The following is a 23,560-nucleotide window of genomic DNA, read 5'->3' on the forward strand; positions in this document are numbered from 1 at the left end:
CTGTTTTCTGACAGATGTAGAAACCAAACCACTATTCATTTGAGAATGTGGTGATTAACCTGCTGGATGTACAAAGGACATTGTGTAAAGCAGTTTGCTTTAGTTTAGAGGCTACAACCCGAAATACAGATAGAATCATTAATAGTAATTTAGTTAAGTTTCAAGTGTGTATGGTTATATAATTTGGGTGTTTTTAGTTTGAGATACTTTGTGTAATATATGACATGTTGTGCACCTCAATATATATAGTGCAAGGGGGGAGATCACTGTTCTGAGCTAATTGTGAAGAAGGGAATGTTCTTTAGTTGGAAGTGGGTGGCTCTTAAAAGAGCCTTTGTGTTGTTAGAAGCGGGTTCAGGGTGTTCACTTCTTTGCGGCCTTCTCGGTCTTCTTGGGCAGCAGCACAGCCTGGATGTTAGGCAGCACGCCTCCCTGAGCGATGGTCACTCCTCCCAGCAGCTTGTTCAGCTCCTCGTCGTTGCGGACGGCGAGCTGAAGATGGCGGGGGATGATACGGGTCTTCTTGTTGTCCCGGGCGGCGTTTCCAGCCAGCTCCAGGATCTCAGCGGTAAGGTACTCCAGCACAGCGGCCAGGTACACCGGGGCTCCGGCACCAACACGATGGGCATAGTTACCCTTCCTCAGATGCCTGTGGACACGGCCGACGGGGAACTGGAGCCCGGCACGGGATGAGCGAGTCTTGGCCTTCGCCCTAACCTTTCCTGCACCTTTTCCGCGACCAGACATTTTCTATGTGATTATTCTTCGACGTTAGAAGAAAGTAACTAGGTCACAGTTCTCACCAGGCTATATAGGAGCAGAGCTGTACGCTCATTGGTCAGATTGACCCGTAACTGTGATCGTCCAATCAGAAAACAGGTCGGTCTGCCGCCTGAATTCTTTTCAGAATGAGACGTTAAAGTTTACATTTTTTAATTTCTGAAATAGTTTTCACCCGTTCAAAGATGAATATAAACTCCTGTAATTTAAGAAGCAAAAGTCTCAAGGTGTGGAGAACATTAAGACATTCATAAAGGTGTCATACTTGATGTTTATTTACAGTGTGTAATTAACTTAATATATTCCGTATTATAACTCAAATGACAAACCCACCTAAATACATGCAGCTGTAACGTTTGAGCTAAACATTTCACGGGAAAAAAATTATCAGTTGTAACTTATTTGTGTAGATTGTAATTTGTGTAATGTCTACTTTTGTTATCTTTAATATTTTGAGGACATCTCTTATTTCATATGTGTATTTATAAAGATCTATAACTTATGTCTTCTCAAAATATATATAGTTCTATTTTATTTTGCTAGGTATTCTTTATTCTGTGTCTTTGTATGCACCAAATATACCAAAGCAAATTCCTTGTATGTGTTAACCTACTCGGTAATACAACCTATTCTCATTCGTATATATACCCACTGTACATACATTATTATATTTACAGCACTTAAGATACAATATAGCTTTATTTGTTAAGCATTAAAACCTCCAGGTGGAAGTGATGTAGATAGACAGAAATGAATAATACTACAATTGAGGAGGCGTGTGGTGGTGTTCGGATCAGGGGGTCAGGTTCAAACCCCACTAGTCAGCATGTCGTAGAGTCCGAGACTTCACCCCAAATTGCTCCTGTGGGATTCCCCACGGTAATGAGTATGTAAGTGACTTTGAATAAAAGAGACTAACAAGTGACATGTAATTAGAGCTCAGCTTAAAGTATTAAATATGTAAAAATACTGCTGAAGTCAAATCAACAACATGTAAATAGTAAAATGCAGTTCACAGGAAACTGATCCTAGTGAGCATAGCAGTCTAATGTCATTACCAACAATATACTCTAAAAACCAGCTTCTTATAAATAAAGTCAACTTGTACCATGTATTATATTAGTTATATTAAAAAAGGCAATTATGTTGACGTATATTGGGACACTTTGAAAGAGGATAGCAGCAGTAGATGAAGTGGGTGGCTCTTAAAAGAGCCGTTGGTTTGGAGCAGTAGCTGCAGCAGGTTACTTGGAGCTGGTGTACTTGGTCACGGCCTTGGTGCCCTCAGACACGGCGTGCTTTGCCAGCTCTCCGGGGAGCAGCAGGCGGACGGCGGTCTGGATCTCCCTGGAGGTGATGGTGGAGCGCTTGTTGTAGTGAGCCAGACGGGAGGCCTCCCCGGCGATGCGCTCAAAGATGTCGCTCACGAAGCAGTTCATGATGCCCATGGCCTTGGAGGAGATGCCGGTGTCGGGGTGCACCTGCTTCATCACTTTGTACACGTAGATGGCGTAACTCTCCTTCCTGGACTTTCTCCTCTTCTTGCCGGTCTTGCTGGCGGTCTTGATGACCGCCTTCTTGGAGCCCTTCTTGGGCGCTTTCACGCTGGCTGCTTCAGGCATGATCAACGATTGGGAGTTGACAAAGTAGAATGTATTCACCGAGAGACAGCGTGGTCTATTTATATTCCTCCGATGCAAAACAGAATGTGCTGTTGCTCGCACGGGATTGGTTGAGTACTGAGCATGCGCAAAACAAATCACCCTTTGAGCATAGTTTTTGAGAACAGAAGAGAAAACATTTTTTTTAATTGAAATCTAAATAATGAAATCAACCAAAAAAGACTTGATGCATAACAGTATATTGTTTGTTCAGATTAAGATAAAATATAAAATGGTTGAAGAACTTGGTCTTTTAAAAACTGAAAATGATAACCTAAATCAAGAAATATGATATCATACATAAACAATCAGATATTATATTACCCAACGCAATCTATTACAAGCTGTTTATGATCGTCTGATTTAGCATAATTGTGCACCTTGTCTTCCAGATCTTCATACATGTGATACAAATTACCAGCTGAAAAAGTTCCCTGTGTTTATTGTCCATCCCCTCATCCAGAATAAAATACATGATTGAGATATATTCTACATTGAACTCTAAGCCGATGCCCCGTCGGAGCGACCACACCTCCTGGGCTCTGCAGCAGTCCATGAGGAGGTGCTGTAAAGTCTCGTCCTCCTCACAGTTGAAACCATGAACCATGAAACCACAGCTCTGACCGCAAGTCTGTTGACTGATATCAGCCACCTCACGTCTCTCATGCTCTCCGATAACTGTTTACTTTTCACTAATTTCAAGACTTCGTTACCTTCGTCAGGTGTTAGGTTTTTGTATGTTATAACACCTCCATATTTGAAATTGTTTATCATTTTAGAAATTAGTCTATTCGGTAGTCCGATCCAATCAATCCCTAAATGCTGAACTTCAGTTGTGAAGTCACCATAAACTAACTTGTAATAGGGTCCATTTCTAGCTCTGCCTCTTCCTCTTATTTTCTTCCATCCCTTTTCTCCATCCTCAACCCAAGGTGCTTACCTATTGATTGCAGCCGAGATGTTTTTTACAAAGGTAATTTTCAGTTTGATGCCCAGGTCTATGACTCCCAGGCCTCCATATTCCCTACTCTTAAATAACAAATTACGTTTAGCAACATCCCTTGTTGTACCCCACACCAAATTGACACACTGTTTGTTTAATTGCATGATTATTTGGGCTGGGGGGGGGAAGATGTTTGCTAGAAAAAGGATCTTGCTAAGTATGAATGATTTTATTATGTTTGTTCTTGATTTATAATTTGTATTTTTATTCTCCCAGTGTTTAACTTGTTCTTTGACTTCACTTAGTTTGTTCTCCCAAATGAGTTCAGCACAGTTGTCGCTACAAATAGTTATTCCAAGTATTTTAATTTCTTTTTTCAGTTGAATGTTTATGTCGCATCTGACATCGTCGTTGCCGATCCAAACAACTTCAGTTTTGCTGTGGTTTAATTTAGCTCCTGATGCCAATTCATATAGGTTTAGTTTGTTAGAACATCCATTTCCTGTTGGTTTTTTATAATAACAGTGACATCGTCTGCATAGGCGATGGCAGTTATTTTGGGTGCATGGCCAACTGGTGCTCCTGATATGAACCTGTCATTGTTTATTATTTTAATTAATGGACTTATGGCTAGCACGTACAGAGCTGCGCTTAGAGGGCACCCCTGCTTAACCCCTCTCTCAACATTCAATGCATTTGTCAACACACCGTTTACATTTACACAAACACAAGATTTAAAATACAGACACTTAATCATGTTTATGAAGGCTTCAGGAAATCCGTAGGCCTTCATCACCGACCATTAAAGTAATCTCTGGATAAATAGTCAAAGGCTTTTTTTTTATCAAGTCCAAAAATAAAAAACACTTTTTCTTCTTTTGGTTTATTTATGATTTCTCTTAAAATTGATAAGTTGTCCCACATAAGGCGACCTTTTATAGCACATGTTTGCTCCTTATCTATTATTTTATCTAATATATCTTTAATCTATTCATTATTATTTTTGCTAGTATATTATAATCAGTATTCATAATAGTTAAATGTCTGTAATTATCTATATCAGTTTCATCGTTTTTTTTATATAGTAGAGTCAAGACACCTTCATAAAATGAGTCCCCCATACAACCACTGCTGAGACCTTCATTAAACATAGAGGTCAGTAAGTTCAAAACATCATCAGATAATAGTTGGTAAAACTCAGTGGGCAGGCCATCAGGACCGGGGCTCTTACCAACATTCAGCTCTTTCACCGCCTGGATCACCTCATCTTTTCTAATCTCAAGAAGGAAATCAAAGTCTTGATGTTGTACGGAGGGATTATTCCCAACAGAGTTTTAACACAGTCCGTTTCATTGTCTATTTTTTTATATGCTTCAGAACATAAATCACATAAATCACATAAATCACTTCTCGTTTCTGTTTTTCATTATACACAATACAACCTTCTTGATTTTTTATACATTTGATGAATTTACTTTGGATTTGCTTTTGGTTAGTTTTAATGGCTTGAGCCAAGTTGCCTCTCTGATCTATTTCAGATGTTGTATGAATATTATATAATGATTCCTGGTTTAATTGATCAATTTCAGTTTTTAATTTAGATATATTTTCTTCTACCGTTTTAGTTTTAACTTTAATCTGCTTTAAATTAATATATTGTTTGATAAATGATTCATATTGTTAAGCTTGGGTGCACATGAATCGCGTATGAACAATAAGTAAATCAGACTCGGTATTCTCTTCAGCATGTCTCCGGTAAATTTATTCACAGACTGACAACAGTCAACGTAGTGACGTCACATTAGGACGTACCTTCATACAAGAACAGAATAACAGTGCGACTGCTACCGTAGTACACAGACTAAGGGCGTCATCAAATAATAATACTTAACACATATTTAATATGTTTTGCTTTATTTAATTCTCTACATTTAAATTTTAAAAACGTTTTAACCTATTTTTTAATGTTTCCCATAATTTGATGTCAGAGTTTGTTAAAACATCTCAATTGTATTGTTTTTTGTATTTCAAGTTTTAGTTCTGTTGAGACGCAAGTATTTTTTAGGCACTGTGCGTTCAGTTTCCAGAAGCCTTTTAGTGGAAGGGGCTCCGGAGGATAATGACGTTTGGACCAAAAGATGATCCGAAAAGTGATTAAAGATTGTTTTATAGTTGGTGACAGAGAAGTGACTCGATACATACATCCTGTCTATACAGGTTTTAGTTGTTTTGTCGTATCTCGTAAAATCCGTTCCAGTGGGATTCAGTGAGCGACAGACATCGATAAGGCCTGCATCGCTGCAGATTTCTTTCAACAGCTTTCCTTCCGCCCTCAGTTTAAAAACAGCTGTACTACACTTATCTATGTCTTCTGTTACTGTATTCAAATCACCACCTAATATAATTTTATAACCCACTGTTAATAGCTCTCTAAGTTTTCTGAATAATTGTAACTTATTTTTTGCCTCAGGGGCAGTATAAATATTAATAAATTGATATTTTTACTTTTTATAAAAACAATCCACCATAAGCAGCCTTCCTGGGATTATGTCCCTTCTTCAAATCTCTCCAATGGATATAATACTTTTGCCTTTATGCCACCGTATACACACAACATCACTGGTGGTATTCACTCTAAGTTCCTGCGTAAAGAGGAAGTCATAATTAGTGTCTAATAAATATTTAATTTTCCTCTCTCGAAAGTCTTTAGACTGAACACCACGTATATTCCAGGTAGCGACATTTAAGAAGCTCATATTGGTTTATAAAATGAACCACTATGATGTATCTACATTTGCCCGTTTTTCATTTTGGTTCAAGTTTCTACTTGCAGGTCTCTTTTTTGAGACCTCAGACGGGGCTTCCCCCTGAGCCTCACCCTGGGGTTCTGGAAATTCCGGAGTTGGTGAAAAAGACCCCGAGTTGCTCTCAGGGGGCGAGTAGAGGGACATGCTAATTCGCTGACCAGCTGTAAGGCTGTCAGGGCTGGAGTCAGAACCTGGGCTTTCGCTCACACTCTCATAATATTTCTCATCTTCAATCTCACTCTCAGAGCTGTACTCGCTCTCTACATCACTATCAATAGTTAATCTACCCTCACCTGACTGGGATGGAGAATCGTCTTCAGGAGTTGAAGGCTCTTGATCTTCAAGGAAGTCTTATTGCAAATGGACAAGAATTCAAGACATATCAGTTAAAAGAAAAACCAGACATTATTTGTATTCAAGAAACATGGCTGAAGACTAATTTGGACTTCATAATTGGGGGATATACTGCTATAAGACAAGATAGAAATGATGGCCAGGGAGGGGGATGTGCAATCTTTATCAGAGAAGTAATGTCTTATAGTAGGCTAACATTTAGGAACAGTCATGATTTAGAAATAGTGGGTGTAGAAGTTTGGATTAATAAAAGGAAAATTAGTGTCCTGCATTTTATAATCCATGTAATAAACTCAGAATAGAGGAATTAGACAGTCTTTGCCAAGGAAATGAATTAATATGGTGTGGTGATTTTAATGCACATAATACAATGTGGGGAGGGAGATCAACAGATTACAACGGACAGGTGGTGGAGGATTTAATGGAGGCAAAGGAATTAGTTTGTTTAAATAATGGGCAAGGTACAAGACTCAATTTTAGAGATGGAAAAGAGTCTGCAATCGACCTAACTCTTGTAACAAGTGAATTAGCTTCTGGTACTAGTTGAACTATTGGCAAATAACAGTATTGGGAGTGATCATATTCCGATTATAATCAAGTTTGATATAAATCATGTGGTTTAGCTGGACGGTATCATGAGATGGACTTTTTCTAAAGCAAATTGGGAGATGTTTGCTAAATTGTGTGATAATGAATTTGATCAGATTGATATGGCAGGAAGTATTGATGAAATAAATGAGCAATTTACTTCAAATATAATTAAAAGCGCTAATGAAACTATTGGGAATAAAACTGGTAAACTTAGTAAACGTGTTAAGATGGTACCGTGGGGGAACAAAGAAAGTAATGATGCAATCCGAAAAAAATCAGGCTGTTTGGAAAGCTAAGAAAAACACATTCATTACATAATTTATTAGAATATAAAAAGGCACAGGCTCAGGTAAGGAACATTGTTAAAAGAGCAAACAGGGAGTGTTGGAGAGGATTATGTTCAAGTATTGGGAGAACTACACCATTAGATAAAGGTTTTGATCCCTCCTCCCTTGGCCTCCCTGCCACTTAATTCAGGAGTTGACTTGATTGACAGAAAAAGCGACCTATTGCTTTCCAGTCTGTTAACCCAGAATGCAAAGCGATACAAAATCAGTCAAGTGCCGGGAGAGACAAACAACAAAATGAGTGCGGGAACGAGCAAACAGCTAAAGACATACCACTTCCACACAGAATGGGAGGGAGAATCTTTTTTGTGATGTCACATTCAAAGGTTATTTGCCTTATTTGTAAAGCAAGCGTCGCTCTGCCAAAGAAAGGTAACGTGGAGAGGCATTATCGGAGTGTTCACAAGGCATATGACAGCGACTTCCCTCCGAGTAGCGAGTTGAGAAAGAGAAAGGTCATGTATTATTGCTACACAAACATTATCTCTTAGTCTTAGTGTCGCCAACTCGTTTCTAACATGCAAAAAGACAAACAAATGCGTCTATAGTCGGTGTATTTTCTATCTTTCCAATCCAGAAGAGATCTCTCTCTCCCCCGTCTGTTTGCAAGGGGGCGGGGCAGTTTACACACACGCATCTGCTACATGCAGCAACACACGGAGGAGATGGTGGAGAGAAGCGCTCCAAGGTGTGGTTACATGTTACCCGTCTTGAGGTGGACAATGCTCGTCACCAAAAGTGTTTAGCATGTAAGGGCGGTAACACGAGCAATTTGTCTAAACATTTAGCAAAAGTGCACCACATTCAGACGGAGGAATGCACCGGGTTCGACTATCTTTCTAGTAGCTCTGTGGCCCCATCCACGAGTAACGTTTCCACGTCAGGTGTTATGTATGCTAGCAGCAACACACGGAGTTAACTACATTATACAAACATGGGTTAATGATTAGAGGTAACTGAGTTATTTATTTTGTTAAAGTTTCAGCTATTCTGTTTCCAGTTCTGTCATAAGATTATTTAATAAGATTTGTTAAAACATTGTTGTTTCTTTTGATGTGAAATATTATTTATTTAATTCAAATAAAAAGCAATGTTAATTTTGTTCACAATTTGTTAAGTTAATTTAATAATATATGTATTTTTGAATCAAGTATTCATCTTTATTGTCTTCATTGTTAGTTTCCACATGCCTAAAACAACCTCAAACTAAACCTAAAAGTTGATGGCTAAATCAGAGCGTTTGAGAAATTGTGCAAGGCACACAGCAGTAGTCCGAATAGTCGATTAATCGTTTCATTAATCTATAGATTAATCGATAATCAAATTAGTCGTTTGTTGCAGCCCTATTGTAGTTATCCCATGTAAAAATAAAACGTGTTATTCAGCAACCCTTGCAATTTGGGATTTTATTTTTGGTTGGTAGACCTCGGTTAGCTGGTCATTTCAAAAGTAGCTCACCAGCCAAAAAAGTGTGGGCACCCCTGTGTTAGATGAACATCCTAATGTATATGAAGAAAGATATTTGTCGCAGAGTGTTGTAAATATACCTTTCTCTATTCAAGAGTTGAGAAGAGCACTAAGTAAGTGTAAAATGACTGCTCCTGGGAAAGATTATGTATGTTATATAATATTGACCAAATTAAGTGATTTTGCATTAGGAAAGCTGCTGGAGGTGTACAATAAGATCTGGGAGAAAGGGAAGCTGCCAATAATATGGAAAGAGTCATTATTCCTATTAGGAAACCTGGGAAAGATCCAACCAGTCCAGGCAGTTATAGACCTATAGCTCTGACATCGCACTTGTGTAAAGTTATAGAAAGAATGATAACAGAAAGGCTGACACACTACGTTGAGAAAAATGAACTAATGACTCCTTATCAGAGTGGGTTTAGAAGAGGGCGGAGTACTTTAGATCCACTGCTGTGCCTGGAGTATGAAGTCAGGAAAGCCCAAGCGAATAAGGATTGTGTTGTAGCTGTATTCTTTGATGTGGAAAAAGCTTACGATATGATGTGGAAGGAAGGATTATTAATAAAACTGGACATTATGGGTCTGGGAGGTAACGTATATAATTGGATTATGGATTTTTTGTTTGGCCGTGCCATCAGAGTCCGAGTTGGCAAGTCATATTCTCGAAGGCATGAAGTTGAAAATGGAACCCCGCAGGGGAGTGTCATCAGTCCTCTTTTATTTTCTATCATGATCAATGATATATACACACAAGTAGGATCTGATATTGGTAAGTCACTTTTTGCAGATGATGGAGCTATTTGGAAAAGGGGCAGAAATGTAAAATATATTGTAGCTAAGATTCAGGAAGCCATTAGGGAAATTGAAAGCTGGTCTCTGACATGGGGGTTTAGATTGTCGGTGGAAAAAACTGAAACTTTATTTTTTACGAGGAAAAGGATAGGTGAGGAGGTTAGGTTAAAACTTTATGGACAAGATGTAAAGAAAGTGAAGACATTTACATTTCTGGGAATATGGTTGGACGAGAGAGTCACATGGAGTACTCACATTGATAAAGTCGTAGATAAATGTAAAAGGGTTTTAAATGTTATGAGGTGCTTGGCAGGCACTAAGTGGGGGGCTGATAAAGCTGCTTTGAGGAACGTATACACGGCCTTAATTAGATCAGCCATAGAATACGGACTAATAGTGTATGGGTCAGCTGCATACTCTTCTCTTCAAAAATTAGATAGAGTCCAGGCACAAGCACTAAGGATATGCTGTGGGGCAGTCAGATCTACACCAGTGTCGGCACTTCAGGTAGAGGTCGGAGAAGTACCTATTTATTTGAGGAGAAAGCAGTTAATTGTTAATTACTGGGCAAATCTACAGGGTCATAAAGATACTCACCCTACTAAACAAACTGTACAAACAAGTTGGGAAAGTAACAAAATAAAAAAAGAAAGTTTTTGTTTTTGTGTTTCGGAAATATGTAAGGAATTCAAAGTTAAAGAATGGAATATTAGTCCGACGGTGTTGTTATCAGCTGTTCCACCATGGTTGCTACCTCAACCTATAGTAGATTTATCACTATTGAAACGGGTACATTCAATGAAAAACAAATTCAATGTACAGGCTTATGTGAACACTGTTCTACATGAACAATATGGGCAGTTTATAAAAATATTTACTGATGGATCCAAAAATCCAGAAAATGGTTTAACGAGTTGTGCATTTTATGTTCCTGAGTTAAAAGTCAACGTGGGAAAGCGTACAAGTGATCACATTGCAGTATATACAGTAGAGATGATGGCTATCTCTCTAGCACTTCAGTGGGTAGAGGAAATACAGCCAATGCGAGTGGTCATTTGCTCTGAATCCAGTGCAGCTCTGGAGAGTATAAACAACTTCTCTTCAGAATGTCGTCAGGATATTTTACATGAAATTTTACAAATCATGTTTAGGTTAGTTCATCTGGGAATTGTTGTTCAATCTGTGTGGGTTCCAGCGCATGTGGGCATTAGAGGGAATGAAGTAGTGGATCAACTGGCAAAATGTGGTTTGAAAGCAAACCAGATTGATATTAGTGTACCCATCAGTAGAGCAGAAGTCAAATCTTTTACTAAAGTGGTTATCAAGCAACAATGGCAAAAACTATGGGACAGTAACACCAAAGGAAGACATTTATATCAGATACAAAGGGAAGTAGGAACAGGAAGCACGTGGGGTAGTAGTAGAAGAGAGCAGAGCATCAACAGCAGGATAAAATTGGGACACTCTGGACTAAACTCATCACTGCATCTGATTGGAAAACATCCAAATGGCAATTGTGATGGTTGCCAACAACCAGAGACAATACATCATGTTTTTTTTAGCTGCCCGGATTATAACAGACAAAGATTCATTCTGAAAACTGCACTGGAACAACTCAACATCAAGGACATGGATTTCAAGGCAATATTTGAAAGTAAATCAAGAAATGAAGCAAACAAGCTGATCTTCAAATTCCTCAAAAGCACTGGTCTGAGGACAAGGATTTAGTATGAACATTTAGTAACTAAAAAGTAGGTGGCGATATATGCTCCAAGTGGAAGCGATTCGCCATTAAAGAAAAGAAGAAGAAGAAGAAGAAGGCACCTAGCTGCACTGAGAAGCTGCGGTCTGTCAGGTAGGACCTGAACCATGCAAGGGCAGAGCCTGTGATGCCAGCGGACTGTTCAAGCCGTGAAAACAGGATGCTATGGTCCACAGTGTCAAAGGCAGCTGTCAGGTCCAACAGCACCAAGACAGCTGGGCTACCTGAGTCGGCGGCTAGGAGCAGATCATATAAGCAGGGTGACTAAGACAGGCTCCTTTCACCTAAGAAATATGACCTAAGTACGCTCATTTTTAAACCAACCAGAGGCTGAAAAGCTCATACATGCATTCATAGCAAGTAAGTTGGACTAATGTAATGCACTCTTCACTGGTCTTTCAAAAAACAAAAGAAACAAAAAAACAAAAACAAAAAGCCAGAGAAAGAGAGCACATTCCTCCTGTTTTATCTGAACTTTAATTTCCTTTAATCTTAGGAAATTCTTTGAGATTCTAATAATCCATTTGGGATAACATTGAGATTTAACAGTCTAGTGTTAATGAATAATATCATTTCATAGCTAATTCCAAGCCTTTGTGCTGGTGTATTGTTGGAGATTTGGAGGATGTTGAAAACCAACCTCGTCTCCGCGTGTCGTTTGCTAAGCTAGGTGAATTCGGGAAAATAAAGGGATTAAGAAACACCAGAATACAAGTTAAACAATAATCTTGCTTTAATGATAAACAGTAACGATACAAAATACAAATACAAAGAAATCACGAAGCACTCTGCAGAGTACTCCGGGCTCAGGTTCTACCACGTGTGAGACAGGTCTCAGGAACGGCCGGTGAAAAACAAGAGCGCGAACCAAAGGAAAACACAGTCTTTCATACTAAAACACAGGAGGAGGTGTGTGCCTGCTTTCCCCCAGAGGTCATCTTATTGGGAGAGACCAACACATGGCCTGTCGCACCCAATCAGTGCGACACAGCAGAAGAAACCCGGAAACAAAAAGTCTCATTCAGTTTGACGAAGACCAGACACCTTTTGGTGTCTGGTACGAACTTGCTCTCAACAACAAGTTTCCTTTTCTTATTTCACATCTTGTAGCCAGCACACACACATCTCCTTTATGGCCCTTTGTCCCTGAGTCCATCTTCCCCCCTTCAGGTTACCACACACAAGTTAAAAGTATGTTTTAAGATATAGTTGTTATAGTTGGCTAAATATACGTAATACATGTTAATTACTTTCATATCAATAATAACGAGGAACACATTACCTATGCTCTTAAGCAGTATTAGAGATGCTTTTCAAATAGTCAAACTTCACACAGGCTTACCTATGGAGAACACACTCATTTGTCCTATAGCCCCTCCATTTGTTTGAGCTATTGTTCACATCTTTACTTCAAATAAAAGGTTTCACATTGTATATTTCCAGCTTCCTTTACACATACTGCTATTATTAACACAAAGTAACCAACCACACACCTCTATTGAAAACAAGTCGATTCCCCTGACAATTGACATGCTGAAACTCCTCGGAATGCGTCCCTCCCCCACCTCTCTCGTCCCTGTCATAAAAACTGCTTCCATTTCATATAGAGTAATAAAAGATGTTTAAGCTAATTTCTCCACAATGTTTGTAGCCATGTAGTACCCACACATGAAAGAATAAGAACAGAGGTATAGTTGACCAGTAATCATGTAGCAGATCTATTTACTGCAATGAAAACACACACACACATCTGCTTCAAGCCTGTGTAAACACACCCTTCTTTTACGAGGGAAACATTCCAGCGTCTGGCCCTATTCCCAAATAAGGGTGTCCCCTTCTCACCTCTCTCTCTATACACAAGGACTTCACCTCAATATATTGGGGAGGGAAAAGATACTTTGTCCTTTCTAATTTAACACACATGAATATATATAAGGTGGCATTAAAAGGAATATACCAGATTGAACTTTCCTGCCATACCACGTTACTTTAATCCTTCAAATAATTCAAATAATCCTTCAGTATGGTTCTAATTCCTTCACTTAAGCTTCTGTTTCTCTGATTTTCTACAACTAATAAAGTGATAATACTTGTCTGATGTTCACAGTCAGTGGGAGTTCTGCTACCAAGAGTTTGTGTCTGTTTGAGACCCTTTGTGACCTTACAGGTTTAGATCTATCTGTCTAACACATTTCAGAATCTAAAAATATATGATAATACTCATACTATATAAATATAGTTGTATTGTGATATACATGAGAAAAGCTGTGCTAAATTAAGTTCTCTCACTGTTGAGTAACAAAGACTGTATTTAGAACACAGCCAGGGCCTGTCCTGATGGGAGTGTGTTTGCAGACAGCAGAATTACCTCCGTTTAACAAAAAGGTGTTGACACATTTTAATTTTTTTCACATTGAGTCTTTAATCCAACATTTAATTTCACTATATTACAAGTTTTAGGGGGATTATAATGTACTTTAAATCCTTTAAGAGAGAGATTACAGAGAAAAGTCGCAGATCTGTACCGCTCACGGCAGTAGTTTTAGCAGGTTTAATGCCTTCCCAATGAAAACACAACAATATTTAAAGCTTTATTTGGCTTCTACATGAAGATTAAGTAATCCGCTATCAATTCGATTAACCTTTGAAATTCAACTTGTTCTCTAAATGTGTATTCTTTACAGTTTTAGCTGAAGAGAAAGCACAAAGTAGCACAGTTTTTCTGCAGCTCCTGTGTGAGCCACTGAGTTGAGTCTCTACGGTTCTCATGGTGTGTTTAAATACCTCTCTTCGCTGGGATTTCTCTCTCCGTCTCATCAGACCGAGAATTCTCCTGACAGCATAATGGCAACAGAAGAAGCTCCCACTGAAGTCGCCGTCGCCGCCGCCGCCGCCCCGGCAAAGGCACCGGCCAAGGCACCAGCCAAGTCCCCGAAGAAGAAGGCAGTCAAGCCGGCTAAGAAGGTTGGTCCCGGAGCCGCTGAGCTCATCTTGAAGGCGGTCACCGCCTCCAAGGACCGTAAAGGGATCTCTTACATCGCTGTGAAGAAGGCGCTGGCCGCTCAGGGCTACGAACACACCGCTCACATTAAACGCGCCGTGAAGAGGTTACTCGAGAATGGAGCCCTGGTGCAGGTAAAGGGAGTCGGAGCCACCGGCTCCTTCAAGGCCGCCGAGAAGCCAAAGAAGGTAGCGAAGAAGCCCGCAGCCAAAGTCAAGAAGCCGGCAGCAGCAGCAGCAAAGAAACCCGCCGCCAAGAAGCCAGCAGCCAAGAAGGCAGTAACACCCAAGAAGGCAGCGAAGAAGCCTGCTACTGTTGCCAAGAAAACCCCCGTGAAGAAGATCACTAAGAGCCCGAAGAAGAAGGTGGCGGCCAAGAAGGCAGCACCCAAGAAGGCAGCGACCCCCAAGAAGACAGTAACCCCCAAGAAAGCTGTGAAGAAGGTGGTTAAACCAGCTGCCAAAGCAGCGAAGAAGGCACCAGTCAGGACATCATCGAGGAAGTAAACAGATCATCTACTTTATCTCCAAAAGGCTCTTTTAAGAGCCACCCACATACACCAAAAGAGCACTTCTCCTGTTTTAATAATTAATTTTGCATAAATACAACTTGAACAAAACATACATGCTTTGTGTACATAACCACATGACACTCTATTTATATATCTGCTTCCATGTTATATTCTAATATTCCATTTTGCGCTTTCATACCACATGGAATTTGCCTCAATATTCCAATATTATCTGAAGTAACTTGTTCTAGTACCTGACCTGGATAACATTTACATTAGTTTGATTTATTTAACCATACAATCTACATATAAAGGTATGTGTATACAAACACATATGGTTGCTGCACTTATTTTCAGTTGATTTGGACAAAAGTATAAGTTATATGTTAGCTAATACAAAGTATATTATAATTATTATAGACATTTCCATAGAAATTGGTTATAATGCACAAACACTTTGAAATCGACCATAGTGTTTTCATACGCGACTACTAGTTTTAAGTAATACTGTATATTCCTCACAACCAGTGAAACTACTAAATATGGTCATTTTAAATGATATATACCAGGTTAGTAAATAGTTACATGAAAGTCCGGCCAGTAGAAAAGCAGGACCAATATCAACGTGTTATTTTAGGGTTTCATTTATTAATTGAATAAATAATAAATGAAACTTGACCTCATTAATCTAAATGTATTTTGGGTACATTTTATATTCAAATGAAGTCAACGAATAACGGATAACGGAAATGTATTCAAGCAGAAAATAGTAGAGCTATAAACAGTATTTAAAGAATATAATTCATACATGGAGAATGTAAGAATGTAAATACAATTCTTATAAGTATTGTTATGACTATACTATTCTGCCACTGTTTCTTCTTTTGGCTCTTGTACTTAGTGTTTGAGTTTATAAATAAAGTTGAGAAAAGTTTTTTTCCTTCTCGGCGCTGCTATATCACGTGTTAAGATTGGACCAATCAGCGTAGCTGATACTCCAGCTCTGGGTATAGAAGCAGCTCTGTTGCACTACTTTTCGAACAGAGAAGCAGACTCTCGCTAGCCATGGCAAGAACCAAGCAGACCGCCCGTAAATCCACCGGAGGAAAGGCTCCCAGGAAACAGCTGGCCACCAAGGCTGCCCGTAAGAGCGCCCCGGCCACCGGCGGCGTGAAGAAGCCCCATCGTTACAGGCCCGGTACCGTGGCTCTGAGGGAGATCCGCCGCTACCAGAAGTCCACCGAGCTGCTGATCCGCAAGCTGCCCTTCCAGCGCCTGGTGAGGGAAATCGCTCAGGACTTCAAGACCGACCTGCGCTTCCAGAGCTCTGCCGTCATGGCTCTGCAGGAGTCTAGCGAGGCCTACCTGGTCGGCCTGTTCGAGGACACCAACCTGTGCGCCATCCACGCTAAGAGGGTCACCATCATGCCCAAGGACATTCAGCTGGCCCGCCGTATTCGCGGAGAGAGGGCTTAAACTGACCTGAGACCAGAACACCGAGACACAACGGCTCTTTTAAGAGCCACACACACACTCTAACAGAGCAACCACTCCTGAAACACATGTGTGCATATACTTTATAAACACATTGTCCCCCTTTGATTAATAAAGCATGGTTCATAGTAACATATTATGATAAAATATATATATATAAAACAATTTAACTGGTATTCCAACATCCTAGTCGATAATGGTGTATACATTAATTACTGAGTGGACACTTTCATCTGACTGTGGGCTGTCTCTGAAGTAGTTTAGTTTGCACTATTACTTAAGATGTTACTGATTACATAGTTATCTAATCTTGGAAATAGTGCTGTATAATAGTTTGTGCAATGTTTGTTTTAAAGCTACTAAACTATTATCCTATGGGTATAATATACAAAGAGTCAAATTCAAGAACTGCTAATTGGCTGAGACTTCATTCATGTACCCAATACAAAATAAATAAGGAACTGTTAGACACCAAACCGCTATTCATTTGAGAATGTGGTGATTAACCTGCTGGATGTACGAAGGACATTGTGAAGAGGAGTTTGCTTTAGTTTAGAGGCTACAACCAGAAATACAGATTAAATCATTAATAGTAATTTATTTAATGTGTTTTAAATTGAGTGACTTTGTTGAATATGTTGTACACCTTAATACATATAGTGCAAGGGGGGAGATAACTGTTCTGAGCCTTTAAGTAGTTGTGTAGTGAAGAAAGAAATGTTCTTTAGTTGGAAGTGGGTGGCTCTTAAAAGAGCCTTTGGGGTGTTGGTAGAAGCGGGTTCAGGGTTTTCACTTCTTTGCGGCCTTCTCGGTCTTCTTGGGCAGCAGCACAGCCTGGATGTTAGGCAGCACGCCTCCCTGAGCGATGGTCACTCCTCCCAGCAGCTTGTTCAGCTCCTCGTCGTTGCGGACGGCGAGCTGAAGATGGCGGGGGATGATACGGGTCTTCTTGTTGTCCCGGGCGGCGTTTCCAGCCAGCTCCAGGATCTCAGCTGTCAGGTACTCCAGCACAGCGGCCAAGTACACCGGGGCTCCGGCACCGACACGATGGGCGTAGTTACCCTTCCTCAGATGCCTGTGGACACGGCCGACGGGGAACTGGAGCCCGGCACGGGATGAGCGAGTCTTGGCCTTCGCCCTAACCTTTCCTGCACCTTTTCCGCGACCAGACATTTTCTATGTGATTATTCTTCGACGTTAGAAGAAAGTAACTTGGTCACAGTTCTCACCAGACTATATAGGAGCAGAGCTGTACGCTCATTGGTCAGATTGACCCGTAACTGTGATCGTCCAATCAGAAAACAGGTCGGTCTGCCGCCTGAATTCTTTTCAGAATGAGACGTTAAAGTTTACATTTTTATTTTCAGAAATAGTTTTCACCCGTTCAAAGATGAATATAAACTCCTGTAATTTAAGAAGCGAAAGTCTCAATGTGTGGAGAACATTAAGACATTCATAAAGGTGTCATACTTAATGTTTATTTACAGTGTGTAATTAACTTATTAAATAATATATTCCGTATTATAACTCAAATGACACACCCACCTAAATACATGCAGTTGTAACGTTTGAGCTAAACATTTAGTGGAACAAAATTATCATCAGTTGTAACTTATTTGTGTAGATTGTAATTTGTGTAATGTCTACTTTTGTTATCTCTAATATTTTGAGGACATCTCTTATTTCGTATTTTGCCTTTTTTGCTTGTATGCTGAAACACTGTACATTTTCCATCTGTGGGACTAGTTAAGGTTTTGTGATTTTTATTCATAAAGATCTATAACGTATGTCTTCTCAAAATGTACATAGCCCTATTTTATTTTGATTATTTTGCTAGGTATTCTTCATTCTGTGTCTTTGTATGCACCAAATATACCAAAGCAAATTCCTTGTATGTTTTAACCTACTTGGTAATACAACCTATTCTCATTCGTATATATACACACTGTACATACATTATTATATTTGCAGCACTTAAGATACAATATAGCTTTATTTGTTAAACATTAAAACCTTCAGGTCGAAGTGATGTACAAAGACAGACAAACAATGAATTGTAACTTAATAAAAACGACAGAGCTCAGCTTAAAGTATAAAATGTGTGAAAATAGTGCTCAAACAGTAAAATGAAGAAAATGTAAAGAGTAAAAGCCAGATCTCAGGAAGAAAAATCCAAGTGAGCATAGCAGTTTAATGTCATTACCACCAATAAATAATTCCAAAATCCAGCTTTAAAAAAAATGTTGTTCACTTGTCAACATAAGTATTAATTTAGTTTAGACAGGTTTAGACACTTTGAAAGAGGAAAGTAGCAGTAGATGAAGTGGGTGGCTCTTAAAAGAGCCGTTGGTTTGCAGCAGTAGCGACAACAGGTTACTTGGAGCTGGTGTACTTGGTCACGGCCTTGGTGCCCTCAGAAACGGCGTGCTTGGCCAGCTCCCCGGGGAGCAGCAGGCGGACGGCCGTCTGGATCTCTCATTTCAAAATATTACACAACTCCTATCTCTCAAGCTGACTCAGCAATAAGGGTTCATATTATTTATTACTGTAATGGTGCATTTCCAGTGCAGGGCCTTGCTCGGCTTAGAACGGTATAGTTAGGCCTTGGTAGGCCAGGCTCACTTTATGCTGCGTTTCCATTACAGTTTAGGAACTGGGGTAGTAACTATAGTAACGCAGTGTAGGCGGAGCCGTGACTTCTTCTTCAATGCGAACCACAGAAAACCAACATCAGCCGTTAGCTGTTAGCACTCAGAGCTCACAGCTCCTCATATCTGATCCGAAACTAGACAAAAACTTAAACAAGTACAAACCACAGACTGTCTGTGTCATGGAGAATACAGTCGCTGGTTTATTTATGTCTGTAGGCCGTTGTTGTGAGTGTGGACGGTCGGAGCATATACTGCGTTAGCTTAGCCGATCTCCATTCAGAAAACACGTATTTTAAGAGGTTTTTCGCCTGCCGTCTGTCTGCAGACTTGTCAAAGAATTAATTCATGGTTTTTACTAACCGGTATCAGTATGTTGTTACTTCGGCATAATGTTGAAACGTGTATTACAATTAAATCACGGTCAAATATGTTCATCTTGTTGTAGTTGTAGCCCCCTTGCCAGCGTTTCTCTCTCTAGTTTAGCATACTCAGCCCGCCTCAGTCTGGTTGTTGGCCCGCTAAGAACCTCGATTTTATGGGGCCAGAAAAAATGGGCCGGGCACGGCACTCTTAAACCGCGCTGTAGTGGAAATGCACCATAAGTGAGCTATAAATCCACAACATTCATTACACTTTGATTAACCTGTTAAGCCCCAAGCCGGTTTTTCAGGCCTCAGGATTGAGATGACATTCGCAGAACAAATGACTATATCTTCCCTTCTAAAAGGTAAATTAATCATCTTTTTCCTCCAAGCAGTGATAAACCTGTGAGTTGGATGTAGAAAAGTCAGAATCAATATAGATTGTTTTTATTTTAAAGTAAATTCAGATTGAACATCCAAAAAAAAAAACATTACTTAAAGCGAAAACCACCCTTGAATGATGGGATCGGAGACTAAAAGCTTTAGGAATCCAAATGATAACATAATAAGTACCAGAGCTCCCCCTGGCCAACTTGTGGCCCCACGCAAAGTTATGTGATGAGGCCCTCTGTGTCTCTGAGGATTATCAGTAATCATTTCAAAGTGACACAGAGACATTGGATTAACCTTCAGCAGCGTTTGTATACGTTTTAATGCCAATGAACACCACTTTTGATCAGAAAACAGCAATGGTATTTTTCGTGCAATATTGTTGTGCATGGGGCTTACCTGGCTAAGTGACTACTACATTCAACTGACTCCTTTTATTCTCAATTAAAGGTTAATTCAATAATGCAATAATGCTGAGGAGTGCTGTTGGACTTGGGGGAATACGCAGGGGGATGCAAAGCCATAAGCTTTCGCTATACGCTGATGACCTCCTCCTTTTCCTGTCAAACCCTATCATAAGCGTCCCAGTGGCTCTGGATATTATTGACGGCTTCGGGAAGGTCTCAGGGTACAAAATTAATCTAGAGAAAAGTGTCCTTTTCCCAATTAATAAGCAGGCGAGGAGACTGTCATTTCAGGCCTATCCTTTCACAACACATAAAGATAAGTTTACCTACTTAGGTATTAATGTAACAAGTAAATACAAAGATCTATTTAATCATAACTTTAAGATAACACTGGATAAGGCAAAATTAGACATGGAACGATGGTCAACTCTCCCCCTATCATTAGCAGGGAAGATAAATTCTGTTAAAATGAATATAATGCCACGGTTCCTTTATTTGTTTCAGACGATTCCGGCTTTCATTCCTAAATCATTTTTTAAGGAACTGAATAAATGTACATCCACCTTCATCTGGAATAAAACGGTCCCCCGGATAAGAAGAGAGTTCCTTGAGAGACAGAGGGAAGAGGGAGGCCTGGCTCTACCAAATTATATGCACTATTATTGGGCCGCCAATATACATAAGTTGTTGTTTTGGGTCTCGCAGCTAGACGATGATGAAACCCCAGTGTGGGTACATATGGAAAGATATGCATCTAGCCCAGTGTCCCTGCGCTCCCTGGTCTGTGCTCCTCTGCCTTTAAGCAAACACCTTTACACTAATAACCCTGTTGTACATGATTCTATTAAGATATGGATCCAGTTCAGAACACATTTTAAAAACAGAAACGCCCTCCTATCTGCTCCCGTTTATGGCAATCATTTGTTTACCCCGGCCCTTGGGGGAGCAGCGTTTAGAGAATGGCATAGAGCTGGGGTGGAATGTGTTAGAAATCTTTTTAAAGATGGGATATTTATGTCGGCTGCTCAACTGGAGAAGGAGTATGGCATTTCCTCAAAGACTAATTACCTCAGATTTTTTCAGGTTCGAGAATTTGAAAAAAAAACATTCTCTTCATCCCTCGTTCTCCCACAGAGTGGATGGATTGATGAGCTATTGGATACGAACCCGACCTTTAAAGGGGTGGTTTCCAGGATTTATGTCAATATCCAGAGGGTGGCTTCCCCATCCCTTGATCTCATAAAAAGGAAATGGGAGGAGGAATTGGAGTTGGACATATCAGAGGTGGACTGGGGTAGGGCAGTGGATCTAATACATTCTTCTTCCATATGTGTTAGACATGGATTAATACAGTTTAAAGTGTTACACAGACTTCATTTCTCAAGGGACAAACTGGCAAGAATCTACCAGGGGACTGATCCGACTTGCCCTAGATGTAAACAGGTGCCAGCTAATTTATGCCACATGTTCTGGTCTTGTCCCAGGCTGAAAGATTTTTGGACCAAAATCTTTACAGCCTTCTCATCTATTTATAATAAAAATATAGAGCCTGGCCCTCTGACAGCCATCTTTGGTGTGGCACCAGAGGAAGCAGGACTAACAACTGCTCAGAAGAAAGCAATGGCATTCTCGTTATTGTTGGCCAGGAGGTTGATTTTATTTAACTGGATAAAGACAACACCACCATCTCATAAACGATGGATAGAGGAGGTAATGACACATCTTAAATTGGAGCACCTTAGATTTACTTTGCAGGGCAACACTAAGAAGTTTTATAAGGTCTGGCAGCCTTTTATCGCCCATCTTGAACGGGAGCTTTCATCTGCTTCAACATAATTGGCATCACCCCCCCCCACCCCTCCTTTATTTTTATTTTTATTTTATTTTATTTTATTTTTTATTTCTTTTATTTTATTTATTTACTTTTTTCTTTTTCTTTTATTTTCTTCTGTCGGACATTGTTGTTTATTTATGCATTTTAACCTAAGAATGCCTGTGTTGTTATTGTTCCTATAGTTTAGACCTGTATTTAGGTGAGTATGTGATGTGTATTTTGAGTCTTGTTATTTTGTGTTGTACTGGATGTGTGTTTGTATACAAAAATCAATAAAAACACTTTGATTAGTAAAGGTTAATTCAATTTTAATATACATCACAATTGTATTCCCGAGAAAAACATTGCACTTTTATGAAAAATATTATGTACAATATAATTTCTGAATGATAAATCTTCCAATGTTGACATTTCACTAAACAGGCAGCTTTTGAATTCAGATAATAGTTTCAGTGCAATAACATTACACTTCTTAAACATACTGTGCTGTTTAATTAATTGTTCTCATTATAAATGTGTAAAATGTTTATTCACCATATACATACTTTACTCATCTCCTTTACTAAGAATATTCACCCGTGGTTAGATCGTATATCCATCTTAAATATAAATAAATTACTACGAGTTAGTTTATTCTCTCAATTTGAGGTACAAATCAGTTTATTTAATAGCATTAACATTTTTTTTTAATACAAGTTATTATTATTATACCCTTAATAGTTAAATGGATTAACATTTTCATATAGGACTTTAAGTTTAATAATACAATTTTTTTGGGATAAATTGTTCTTAAGCTAACACAAGGACAGACGCTCTTAAAGTAAAGTGGGTGGCTCTTAAAAGAGCCTTTGTGTGTTTCAGTCAGATGAGTTTATCCCCCGAAGCCGTACAGGGTGCGGCCCTGCCTCTTCAGAGCGTACACCACATCCATGGCGGTCACTGTCTTCCTCTTGGCGTGCTCGGTGTAGGTGACGGCATCACGGATCACGTTCTCCAGGAACACCTTGAGCACACCGCGGGTCTCCTCGTAGATCAGACCGGAGATACGCTTCACTCCGCCGCGGCGAGCCAGACGGCGGATAGCGGGCTTGGTGATGCCCTGGATGTTATCACGGAGAACTTTGCGGTGGCGTTTAGCGCCTCCTTTGCCGAGTCCCTTTCCACCTTTTCCTCTTCCAGACATATTTTCAGAGTTGTGTCTAAACTGTGAATGAATCTGCTGTGGAGACCGTTGGTATTTATTGCCAGTCTGCGGACGTGGTTGAGATCTGTTCGGCGGGAAAAAACAAGCTAACAACAGAAAACGCTTCAATGGTTATTTCACAATAAAGTCGCAAAATTGCCGATCTGGGTTGTGGGTCGATCTTTGATTTCCCCTGTGTTTAATAGGCACCATATTCAGC

At 39.7% G+C, this 23,560-nt stretch overlaps 6 protein-coding genes across 8 annotated transcripts; 2 read left to right on the plus strand and 4 right to left on the minus strand.

Moving 5' to 3' along the window:
• Nucleotides 1-342: 342 nt before the first annotated feature.
• On the minus strand, nucleotides 343-758 carry LOC307021131 (histone H2A-like). Its single transcript, XM_079652961.1, has one exon. It carries the CDS (start codon nucleotides 745-747, stop codon nucleotides 364-366), a length of 384 nt encoding a protein of 127 aa, XP_079509087.1. The 5' UTR covers nucleotides 748-758; the 3' UTR covers nucleotides 343-363.
• Nucleotides 759-1,961: 1,203 nt separating this feature from the next.
• LOC307021135 (histone H2B 1.2-like) lies at nucleotides 1,962-2,412 on the minus strand. The gene has a single exon (XM_079652965.1). It carries the CDS (start codon nucleotides 2,400-2,402, stop codon nucleotides 2,025-2,027), a length of 378 nt encoding a protein of 125 aa, XP_079509091.1. The 5' UTR covers nucleotides 2,403-2,412; the 3' UTR covers nucleotides 1,962-2,024.
• A 9,133-nt stretch (nucleotides 2,413-11,545) lies between these two features.
• Nucleotides 11,546-15,117, plus strand: LOC307021118 (uncharacterized protein). Of its 3 annotated transcripts, none has more exons than XM_079652945.1 (2): nucleotides 11,546-11,600; nucleotides 14,328-15,116. In XM_079652945.1, exon 2 carries the CDS (start codon nucleotides 14,352-14,354, stop codon nucleotides 15,012-15,014), a length of 663 nt encoding a protein of 220 aa, XP_079509071.1. In that variant the 5' UTR covers nucleotides 11,546-11,600; nucleotides 14,328-14,351; the 3' UTR covers nucleotides 15,015-15,116. The 3 variants fall into 3 exon arrangements, with proteins under 3 accessions (XP_079509071.1, XP_079509070.1, XP_079509072.1); XM_079652944.1 differs by having other exon boundaries at nucleotides 11,551-11,867; nucleotides 14,328-15,117; XM_079652946.1 differs by having other exon boundaries at nucleotides 11,551-11,767; nucleotides 14,328-15,117.
• A 967-nt stretch (nucleotides 15,118-16,084) lies between these two features.
• Nucleotides 16,085-16,610, plus strand: LOC307022658 (histone H3.2; the record flags this gene model as incomplete). Its single annotated transcript, XM_079655499.1, has 1 exon — nucleotides 16,085-16,610. The coding sequence occupies one exon, from the start codon at nucleotides 16,085-16,087 to the stop codon at nucleotides 16,493-16,495; it is 411 nt and encodes a 136-aa protein (XP_079511625.1). The 3' UTR covers nucleotides 16,496-16,610.
• Nucleotides 16,611-17,277: 667 nt separating this feature from the next.
• LOC307022859 (histone H2A-like) lies at nucleotides 17,278-17,697 on the minus strand. Its single transcript, XM_079655762.1, has one exon. It carries the CDS (start codon nucleotides 17,684-17,686, stop codon nucleotides 17,303-17,305), a length of 384 nt encoding a protein of 127 aa, XP_079511888.1. The 5' UTR covers nucleotides 17,687-17,697; the 3' UTR covers nucleotides 17,278-17,302.
• A 4,630-nt stretch (nucleotides 17,698-22,327) lies between these two features.
• Nucleotides 22,328-23,349, minus strand: LOC307023398 (histone H4). The gene has a single exon (XM_079656629.1). The coding sequence runs from the start codon at nucleotides 23,338-23,340 to the stop codon at nucleotides 23,029-23,031; it is 312 nt and encodes a 103-aa protein (XP_079512755.1). The 5' UTR covers nucleotides 23,341-23,349; the 3' UTR covers nucleotides 22,328-23,028.
• Between the last annotated feature and the right edge of the window lie 211 nt (nucleotides 23,350-23,560).

Source organism: Notothenia rossii (genome assembly GCF_949606895.1).
Source record: "Notothenia rossii genome assembly, chromosome: 10".
Lineage (NCBI taxonomy): Eukaryota > Metazoa > Chordata > Actinopteri > Perciformes > Nototheniidae > Notothenia > Notothenia rossii.

What these genes read in the sequence shown, in the direction of transcription:
- LOC307021131 (XM_079652961.1), bottom strand. Translation starts at nt 747, where the DNA reads ATGTCTGGTCGCGGAAAAGGTGCAGGAAAGGTTAGGGCGAAGGCCAAG.
- LOC307021135 (XM_079652965.1), bottom strand. Translation starts at nt 2,402, where the DNA reads ATGCCTGAAGCAGCCAGCGTGAAAGCGCCCAAGAAGGGCTCCAAGAAG.
- LOC307021118 (XM_079652945.1), top strand. Translation starts at nt 14,352, where the DNA reads ATGGCAACAGAAGAAGCTCCCACTGAAGTCGCCGTCGCCGCCGCCGCC.
- LOC307022859 (XM_079655762.1), bottom strand. Translation starts at nt 17,686, where the DNA reads ATGTCTGGTCGCGGAAAAGGTGCAGGAAAGGTTAGGGCGAAGGCCAAG.
- LOC307023398 (XM_079656629.1), bottom strand. Translation starts at nt 23,340, where the DNA reads ATGTCTGGAAGAGGAAAAGGTGGAAAGGGACTCGGCAAAGGAGGCGCT.